General features: G+C 41.2%; 1 protein-coding gene across 1 annotated transcript; it reads right to left on the reverse strand.

Moving 5' to 3' along the window:
- Positions 1–295: 295 nt before the first annotated feature.
- Positions 296–1222, reverse strand: LOC121682397 (complement C1q-like protein 2). The gene is made up of 3 exons (XM_042062535.1): positions 965–1222; positions 679–801; positions 296–576 (listed from the first exon to the last, which is right to left on the reverse strand). The coding sequence occupies exons 1-3, from the start codon at positions 1215–1217 to the stop codon at positions 296–298; spliced, it is 657 nt and encodes a 218-aa protein (XP_041918469.1). The 5' UTR covers positions 1218–1222.
- Positions 1223–11217: the final 9995 nt, after the last annotated feature.

Consider the following 11217-nt stretch of genomic DNA (forward strand, 5'->3'; position numbering starts at 1 on the left):
TATGTCTTGTCTTCACCGTGGGATAGTGAGAAACGTAATTTCAATCTCTTTGTATGTCTGGAACATGTGAAGAAATTGACAATAAAGCTGACTTTGACTTTGACTTTGACTTTGATATGTGCGTGTGTTTGTGTGTGTGTGTGTGTGTGTGTGTGCGTGCGTGTGTGTGCGCGTGTGTGTGTTATGTGTGTGTCCTACTTAGCTCTAAAACATTTAGCAATGTAACCTGTGTTGTGTTGAATGTTGTGTTGTGCTAGCTGTGTTACACTAACATTAAATAGGACAGACAAACATCTTACAGTGGAAACAGCAAATGGCCAATGAAAGTGCTGTGGTCATTTTCATTATCAAAAAGCCATGTGTTTGCCATAAGCCGCATATCCACATGGTCGCCCGTCTCTAGCTGTAGGGTCATTCCATTTGTTGCAGTCTCATAGCGGTTACCTGCAGCATGGTTGTACACCGTCACCATTTGCTGGCCATTCTTGAATAGTCTGAGACCCATGGATCTGGATGAGCTATGGTGACCAGAGAAGCTGAAGTAGTAGACACCTCTCACTGGTGCAGTGAAGATACCTGGACCAACAGAACAGTGTAAGCCAAGATACAAAACATAACTCTATGATTAATCCCGCCATTTAAATAATTTGATGCAGCTGCTAACACATGTACATGTACCTGTTGTTGGGTTGTACGCATTCCCAGCGTTGACAAACACATCCTTATAAACCAGAGTAATCTCAGTGTTATATGGACCCTGTTGTCCATAAGGACCCAGTGAGGTACCAAACGCTACTTGTTCTGGAATAAAAATGACATGGTTCACACACTATACTTGGCAGTTATTACAGTAGAGGTGTAGATAATGGATGTCATTGTTAGAAAATTCCCTTGTGTAGTTCCGCACTAGTTGCACTCTCCTCCTCATGCATCCTGCACTATGCACTGTTGCATTCTGCTTTACCTTCTCTCTTTTGCTCTTGTAGTTGGCTCCGGAGGGTGGACACAGTCTCTCTCAGTTCACGGACTTCATCCCTCAGACCGATGAATAGTTGGCAGGAGTTGTCGACATATTTCATGTTTCCCTCTACTGCTACACCATCCTGCTGCAGGCTGCTGGACTCCTGCACATCTCCACCCTCAGCCAGGCTGTGTGCCCCACACAGAGAGCAGAGCAGCAGCAGCAGCAGCGCAGACAGAGAAATCTTCATCATCATGGACACCTGAGATTGGTTTGCTGGAGACCGTTGTCTGTGAGACGTTTTTATAATGTGTAGTTAATTATTAGCTCTGTGCACGTAGTCCACCATTTAATCAGTAATTTGCACGTGCACGTGTTTTGCTCATTATTGTTGTTGAGTTTATTTCCACAGAGATGCCTGGTGCTGTATAATTGAAATATAATATTTTTGTGTATGTAAACTTCATGATCTTGTATGTCGTGCTTTGTCTCAACTGTGAAAGTTGTCACATGACTCATGATTAGTCTAGGCCTACCTTTAAATAAATAAATATTGAAATGCTAGTCCTAGGGATGGACTTGAGTTACAGAAACGTTTTGAATCTCCCACAAACAACTGCTGGTTCAGGCAAACACTTTTGCTGGTTTTACAGATTATGTGTTTTTTGTGTGTGATATTGTTGCATTGTATTGTTTGTATAATTTTTTTTTTGTTTTGTTCCATCAATCAAAAGAAAATAAAACGAAATGACATCGGTATGAGACGTGGATTTTCTTATTGACCAGCGGGTAGTTACAATGTCCTCTCAACTGTTCACAACCGCTAAATGTTCACACAACAAATCTGTTGAGCATTCTACAAAAACAGGTTTAATTAATCACCTTTGTAAATGCCACAAATAACTGTATGCTTGTGGAACTGAAATCGCAAGGTTATTATGACCGGGTTTAGTCAGATTTTTTTTTTTTTTTTTTTTCGCATGCTCAAATTTCCGTCAATGATTCCCGGGACACTGAAAGACCGGGGTACACGAAACTTGGCGGGCATGTAACACCACATGGATAGCATGGAACCATCGTTTTGCGTTTTGATCTGTACCCCCCCCCCCCCCCCCCCCGCTGGACTGGACCCCGGAAAGGAGGGAAGGGCAGACACAGTTGTCTGTGAATATCTCGAAAACCGTAGGGTTTATAGTCCAGTCATTTTAAGCCAAAATAGGGGTCAAGGTTGAACAAATTGCAACACAAGCAAACTTAACTGATTTTGAATCCTCAATATGTCCTGAGTAAGGGGAAAAAAGCCCCGAAGAATCCCGATAGGGGAAAGTTTCGAAAAAGACCCAAATATACCCTATTCATGCGCCTATACAGTATTTTTCTCACGTGAATAGGGGGAAAAAATAACCTTCACATATCACCATGAAAATTACTGAGTTGATTACTTACATCAAGACAAACAAAAAATGTATTATAAGTTTTTTTGAAATTGTTTGTTAACATGGGCAAACAGGGCATAATGTAATTACGTATAGTTAATTTGTATAAATACCACAACGGAGCTAATAGTCCAGGCAAAGGTCTGACCCAAAACTAATTGCAACAGAATTTATTTTTATATTTCAATTGGTGATCTTTACACCATAGTAAAAGACTAGGAAAATCCAGTTGGTGGAAATATGTTAAAATGAGGGTTGTTTTATGCATTATTCTTCAGCAAATACTGACAACACTGTAATTAGAATGTTGTAGAATACACATTCTAAAGAATATCTGACCCCATCTAACTTAACATGGAATTTTAGAATCTTGCATTGTTGAGGAACATTCTTTTATTTTCAAAGATTGAATTCCTTTGGTTTATTTCAGACTGGTTTGTTGCAAAATTGGTGTCTATTTTTACATTGTGGCCCTTTGAATCAATGGAAATGGTTGTTGAATCTTTAAATAGTGGGTTTTTGCATGTAAATGTTCCACAATGTGTAATCTGTACAAACACATAGTTAGGCATTATTCAGCTTAGGAAAGTGGTTTTGGTGTTTACGTAATCTGATTTAGAGGTCATTGAAACATATCAAAGTCAAAGTCAAAGTCAAAGTCAGCTTTATTGTCAATTTCTTCACATGTTCCAGACATACAAAGAGATCGAAATTACGTTTCTCACTATCCCACGGTGAAGACAAGACATATTTTACCAATTTAGGTCCACAGACAAACATAACATTCAAGTAAACAAAAAAGTAAGTAAATAAGTAAATAAGAGGGCACATATAATAATGAAAAAATAAGAGCAGCAAAGTGTGGTTGAAATTGTGCATAGACAGTCAATAAAAATACTAGTGCAAATTCAGGCCAATAAAAGGCTTGGGTAGTTCTGTTTGACCTAAGTAAGAAGAAAGTGGCATAGTGGTGCAGTTATGTAAGAGCAGCAGAAGTGTTGTGTTTTCAGGACAACAACACCAGTTGTAAAGTGTACAAGTGTGCAAGTGTGCAAGTGGAGTAGTGCAGGCGGCCATTTTGGGTCCAATGTCCAGGATGTTATGTAGCTGAGGGTGGAGGGGGGAGAGGAGGGAGAGAGTTCAGCATCCTTACGGCTTGGTGTATGAAGCTGTTGGTGAGTCTGGTAGTGCGGGAGCGCAGGCTTCTGTACCTCTTCCCAGAGGGCAGTAGATCAAACAGATTGTGAGCGGGGTGACTTGCATCACTCACAATTTTGGTCGCTTTGCGGGTGAGGTGGGTGGTGTAAATGTCCTTCAGGGAGGGGAGTGAAGCACCAATAATCCTTCCAGCTGTGTTCACTATGCGCTGCAGGGCTTTCCTGTTGTATTCAGTGCAGCTTCCGCCCCACACAGCGATACAGCTGGAGAGGATGCTCTCGATGGTGCCTCGGTAGAATGTGGTCATGATGGCTGGTGGAGCACTTGCTCGCCTGAGTTTCCGCAGGAAGTACAGGCGGCGCTGAGCTCTCTTCGCCAGTGATGCAGTGTTGGTGGTCCAGGAGAGGTCTTCACTGATGTGCACCCCCAGGAATTTGGTGCTGCTCGCTCTCTCCACCACAGCACCGTCGATGGTCAGTGGCAGGTGTTGGGTGTGACCTCTCCGGAAGTCAACAACAATCTCTTTGGTCTTGCTGACGTTCAGCAGGAGGTTGTTGTCCCTGCACCACGTGGTCAGGTGGTCGACCTCCAACCTGTATTGAGTCTCGTCGCCCTTGGTGATGAGACCCACCAGAGTTGTGTCGTCAGCAAATTTCACTATGTGATTGTTGCTGTAGGTTGCAGTGCAGTCATGCGTCAGCAGGGTGAAGAGCAGCGGACTGAGCACGCAGCCTTGGGGGGCCCCTGTGCTCAGTGTGATGCTGCTTGAGGTATTGTTGCCAACACGTACTACTTGGGGCCTCTGACAGAGGAAGTCCAGTAGCCAGTTGCAGAGGTAGGTACTGAGTCCCAGTTTGTCAAGTTTGCAGATGAGTTGTTGTGGTATTATGGTGTTGAATGCAGAACTGAAGTCTATAAACAGCAATCTCACATATGAGTCTCTTTTTTCCAGGTGGGTGAGGGCTGGGTGGAGGGCAGAGCAGATTGCATCCTCTGTAGACCGCTTGGCTCGGTATGCAAACTGGAAGGGGTCCAGGGTGGGGGGGAGAATGGCTTTGATATGTGACATGACAAGCCGCTCAAAGCACTTCATGATGATGGGTGTCAGTGCCACAGGGCGGTAGTCATTGAAGCAGGATGGAGCAGTTTTTTTCGGCACAGGTATGATGGTGGCAGCTTTGAAACATGATGGGACGATGGCTTGCTTCAGGGAAGTGTTAAAGATGTCTGTGAAGACATCCTTAAGCTCCCCTGCACAGTCCTTCAGCGCACGACCTGGGATGTTGTCTGGACCTGTTGCCTTACGGGTGTTGATAGCAGCAAGTGTCCTCTTCACGCTGTCGGCAGAGAGGCACAGGGGCTGCTCATGTAGAGGGGGATGGGTCTTCTGTGGGCAGGTGCTGTTTTGTGCTTCAAAGCGAGCAAAGAAGCGGTTCAGGTTGTTGAGCAGAGGGATGTTGCTCTCACAGCTCTGTGGCGCGGGCTTGTAGTCCGTGAGGGCCTGAATGCCCTGCCATAGGCTTTGTGCGTTCCTGCTGTCTTTGAAGTGGGTGGTTATCTTGTGAGTGTATTCCTTTTTTGCTTCCTTGATGCCACGGGACAGGTTGGCTCTCGCTGTTTTCATGCCAGCTTCATCCCCAGCTCTGTAGGCTTTGTCTCTGGCCCTCAGCAGCCTGAGGACATCCCCTGTCAGCCATGGCTTCCAGTTAGCCCGAGTGATGATGTCTTTTGTGTGGGTCACATCATCGATGCACTTGGTGATGTAAGAGGTTACAGTGTCTGTATACTCCTCTATGTCTGTCCGGTTGTTGTAAGTGGCTGCCTGCTTAAACATTTCCCAGTCTGTTGTGTCAAAGCAGTCTTGAAGAGCATCGGAGGCTCCCTCAGGCCACACTTTTACCTGCTTACGAACCGGTTTGTTCGCTTTTACCCTTTGTCTGTATGCGGGCATTAGCATAACAGTGATATGGTCTGAAAGTCCAATGTGGGGGAGGGGGGTGGCTTTGTATGCTCCTTTGTGTGTAGTGTAGACCAGGTCCAGGATGTTATCTCCTCTTGTTGGAAAATCAACATGCTGGTGTAGCTTTGGAAGTACAGTTTTGAGATCAGCATGGTTAAAATCTCCAGTGAAGATGGTGAAACCGTCTGGGTGTGCTGTCTGTTGTTCACTGACAGCCTGGTACAGTTCACTAAGAGCCGCGTTCTTATCGCTGTTGTTGTTGGTAGGCGGGATGTATACTGCGACTAGCAGAATCGCAGTAATTTCCCTTGGCAGGTAAAAAGGACGGCACTTTATGATCATAAACTCTGCCAGTGGTGAGCAGTGTTTGCATACTACTACAGTGTCCCGGCACCATTCGTCACGGATGTAAACACAGATTCCTCCTCCTCGTGATTTACCTCCCTTTACAATGGCCCTGTCTGCTCGATAGCATGCTAGCTGCTCCAGTTGTACAGCAGAGTCCGGAATGTTGTCATTTAACCAAGTCTCAGTACATATCACATATCACACTAAAGTATCAGTCCATCATTTTGCAAGTCTTATGGTAATTGACCTCTTGCCCAGGGGTTGACTGATATACTATCTGTCCAATTAGAGGGGCCTGTATGATGCCCCTTTACTTTGCACAATTTTTGTCTAAAACAATAATCGGACAGCACAGTATGTTTATGTTAGTGAATGCAGGAAAATTGTAAAGGCAAAGTTGAAGATGGACATGATCATGTCCTAATTCGACAGAAGGGTGCAGATGGGATAACTGCAGTTAGCCTCCAAGTGACTCTATTGTTGTGACATCTGGCAAAAATGCTATACTAATAAATATAGTTTAAGATTAATAATTAACAATGCATGCCTATGCATGGGTCATGGTTTAACCAAAGTCATAGAACAGTCAAAACTATACATATTCTAAAAGTATATGCACTGTACATGAAATATAGCATCAATCAACTTATGTCCCATCTTCCTCCATACCATGCATAACACATACTCCTCTATTCTGTATAGGCGAATCAAGTGAACAGCTGATACATTTTGGCCTGCACTATTAAGGGAAACAAATTAAACACCCTGAACTGTATATTTTCTGAAAGCATATACCCTCCGGAGGAGATATAACACCATTTAAGACATTTCCCATCTTCCTCTATGCCATGAACAATACATTGCCCTCTATTCTGTAACGGCGAATCTAGTGTGAAGTGGATACATTTTGGCCTATACTGTCCAGGGAAAACAAATTAAACACCATAAACTATATATTTTCTATAAGCATATACCCTCTAGAGGAGATATAACACCATTTAAGACATTTCCCATCTTCCTCTATGCCATGAACAATACATTGCCCTCTATTCTGTAACGGCGAATCTAGTGTGAAGTGGATACATTTTGGCCTATACTGTCCAGGGAAAACAAATTAAACACCATAAACTATATATTTTCTATAAGCATATACCCTCTAGATGATATATAATACCAGTTAAGACATGTATTATCTTCCTCCATGCCTTGGACAATTTGTTTGTCAAATGTTGCAATTAGTTTTGGTCACTAGCTATACATAATTACATTATGCCCTGTTTGCCCATGTTAACAAACAATTTCAAAAAACGTATAATACATTTTTTGTTTGTCTTGGTGTAAGTAATCAACTCAGTAATTTTCATGGTGATATGTGAAGGTTAATTTGTTTTCCCCTATTTGCGTGAGAAAAATACTGTATAGGCGCATGAATAGGGTATATTTAGGTCTTTTTCTAAACTTTCCCCTATTGGGATTCTTCGGGGCTTTTTTTCCCTTACTCAGGACATACTGAGGATACAAAATCAGTTAAGTTTGCTTGTGTTGCAATTTGTTCAACCCTTTCTCCTAAAATGACTGGACTATTAGGAGGACCATTTTTTTTTGTATGTTGATCTCAAGGGGCCATGTCAACCCATTCCATAACCACTCATTTCATGTATAGCGCCACCTAGTTAAACACAAAAAAGTAAAAATGAGGTGTTGTAATTGAAGGTATCTGTGACCTAACATAGTTAAAACTGCACGAAATTGGAAGTGTAGGATCATTATGACACCCTCTGTATGCACGCCAAGTTTTGTGGAATTCCGTTCATGGGGGGCCACACAATAAATTAATTTATGTTACTATACACCAACTGGCCTGTAGGTGGCCGGAGACAGTTTTCTGTGAATATCTCGAGAACCGTAAGGCCTAAGAGGTCCACCTTTTTTATGTATGTTGGTCTTAAGGGGGCATGTCAACCCATCCCATTAACACTTATTTCATGTATAGCGCCACCAAGTTAAAAATTAAAAAGCAAAAAATTAGGTGTTTTCATCACAATATCTCTGGCTGACAAGGTCAAAACTGCACGAAATTAAAAGTGTAGGATCATTATGACACCCTCCGAATGCATGCCAAGTTTTGTGTACTTTCGTTCATGGGGGGCCTTACAGTAAAATAATTTATGTGTACATTGAGTGACGTACACCAACAAGGATTCCCGGGACACTGAAAGACCGGGGTACACAAAATTTGGTGGACATGTACCCCCACATGGATAGCATGGAACCGTAATTTTTCGTTTTGATCTGTAGCCCCCCCGCTGGACTGGACCCCCCGAAAGGAGGGTAGGGCAGACACAGTTCTTTGTCAATATCTTGAGAACTGTAGGGCCTAGGATGACCATTTTTTTCCGTATGTTTGCCTCCAGGGGTCATGTTAACCCATTTCATGTGCACACATGTGCACAAACAGATACACACACACACACACATACATTCACAGTAATCATACGTATGACACATACTCACACAGTAGACACACACAAGCACGCACACACACACACACACACACACACACACACACACACACACACACACTCTCACACACACACACCCACACACATAACATAAACATAACACAAACAATCAAGAATTTCTCAGAATTATGAACAGGCAAGATGGAGGTGGGGTTGTATAAAATGAATTTTACATGTGAAATCTATGAACTAATCATGTTTTGGTACTTGTTGTCTAGCAGATACCAGTGAGAATTGAGTGTGGATAATGCAATTTAGTGAGACAGTTAGAATCATATAGGCCTTTCAGCGTGATTTCTTTTTGTGGAAAAAATGTGCTGGACTGGGCGGCGGTCATATTTTGTACCGCTCTGCGGTACATCTAGTTTTATTAGTATTCATGTCATCAAAGAGGGTCAGCCTTCTAAAAAAACATCAGGTTGTGAACATTCCTGGTGGGGTTTTTTTCTGACTAGTGACTAAACTCCTTTCTCCTTGATACTTACTAATTCACAAAGTAACAAATAGCTTTTTATCTTTATCATTACTGTTAAAGGCTATGTGAATACAGGGTGGTAACCATTTTCTTTTATGTTTTTATCAGTAATTGTATATTGTGTCTATTCTGTAGCATTTCCAATAGATGCTCAGGTCATATTATTGTTTTCTGTAAAACCAACGTGATATCCAATACAAGGAACAAGGAAGTGTTGTGTTACACACGTGTTTGTTCCTCATGCGTGCTTTGATTGTTTTATTACTAATAGCACATTAACAAAGATGAATCAAACTAAAAAAAAAATCAGAGAGTGAATGGATCACATTGGTTTTGTTTTATGGCTAGTGAGTAGCCTAAACCAATTTTCTCCTTGATACTTCCTATGATAATTCACATGAAATGTAACAAATAGCTCTATTTTACATTTAATTCTTTTTTCTTTTTCTTTTTTGTCATAGTCATTGTTGTAGGCTATATGAATTCAGGGTGTAACCATTTTCTTTTATGTTTTATCACTAATTGTGTCCATTCGTAGTAGATGCACACTTATGTCTTAGCATTGGGATAGATGCTCAAGTCATATTATTGTTTTAAAACCAACGTGATCCAATACAAGGAACCATGAAGTGTTTGTGTTACACACGTGTATATGTGCTTTCATTGTTTATAATAACACATTAACAAAGATGAATCAAACTAAAACTTTGTTTCCTGACTAATGACAAAAACTTTTTTCTTCCCAGTGATAATTCATGAAAAGTAACAAATAGCCATTACTGTATGTGAATACAGGGTCATAATACCTAATCTATTATGGTTTAATTGTGAACATTTTTTTCGTAGCAGATGCACTTATGTCTTTAGCATTTCCAACATTGATATAGATGCTCATATTATTGTTTTATAAGATTATGTAAAACCAACGTGACAACCAATACAAGGGAACAGGAGTGGTTCGTAAGGTTTGTGTTTACACACGTGTGTTTTCATTGTTGTATTACTTAAATATCACATGAACAAAGGTCATCAAATTAAACCTATCAAAAAGTCCTGGTTGGTGACATACTCCTTTACTGAGCAAACATTATCATGTAGTGCTGTTATATATTGCTCTTTGAAATACCTTACCTTCCGTCAGTCTTGTTGTCAGAGTATAGGACTAGCCTACAGCAACAACTTAATGTAATTGTCAGTGCAGCAAACATTTTTCTTTTTCTGCATCCTTCTTCCTGAGGATCCGGGGCTAGGGCAGGGCTAGTCTATAAGACCCTTTCAACAAGGTAAACAAAAACAATGCTTGAACTAGCCTGCACTAGCCTTTCTTTTTCTGCATCCTTCTTCCTGAGGATCCGGGGCTAGGGCGGGGCTAGTCTATAAGACCCTTTCAACAAGGTAAACAAAAACAATGCTTGAACTAGCCTGCACTAGCCTTTCTTTTTCTGCATCCTTCTTCCTGAGGATGGTTTGTAGTCCGAGGTTTAAGTAATTTCATATCATGGAGATATTGCTTATCGTCACCTTCCTAAAATAATGATATAAGTAATTTTTTGACAATGTTGTGTGTGTGTGTGTTTGTGTAAGGTGACGTTATTACACATAGATAGTTTATGGCAACTGGATGTGAATATCTATTTTATAACATCAGGGGCCTGCTGCTGCATCTGGATCCCAGGCTGTGTCTTTGACACCCCTGTTAGGGAATTGTGGCATAGGCCTAGGCTACTGCCTGTCTGTTGAGCTACTTAATTACCATCATCTGTTGGTTGTCTGGTCAGAGCCTACTGGACAGGACAGACAGCAGAGTGTTTTTCAACTCCACCGTAGCCTAATAACAACTGCTACAGGAAGTCATGCCTGCACACCACAATAACAATATGGAAACTCCTATGTAACAGGAGAGACTTACCTTTAATGCACATTCTACATTTAATTTGAAATTGATTTATGTATGTTGCTGCAACACTGCAATTTATTTTTGGAGATCAAAGAAGCATTACATGGTCAACTGTGATTCGTAAGAATACCAGCAATACTAAACTCTACCACATGGTGGCAGTAAAATCAAACAGTGTTAAGTATTGTTTCATACTGTGGCAACCCATAGTGTATAAGAAATTATATATTAAAAATGTGTACTTTATGTGTAAGTCCATATACAATGGTGTGCCATCCAATATGTTATCCAGTAACCATCAATATGTTTGGCTTGTTTATGTTTGTTTTTTGTATACAAAAATAATCAGGACAATGATGTAAAGCACTTTACGTAACAATCTAAAAGTAAACAACGGTAGAACAAATATTCTACACAAAAGTAAAAATGGTCCAGTAGGTCTGAGTTAATGTGAAGGGAC

Source organism: Alosa sapidissima, chromosome 14 (genome assembly GCF_018492685.1).
Source record: "Alosa sapidissima isolate fAloSap1 chromosome 14, fAloSap1.pri, whole genome shotgun sequence".
Taxonomy (NCBI): domain Eukaryota; kingdom Metazoa; phylum Chordata; class Actinopteri; order Clupeiformes; family Clupeidae; genus Alosa; species Alosa sapidissima.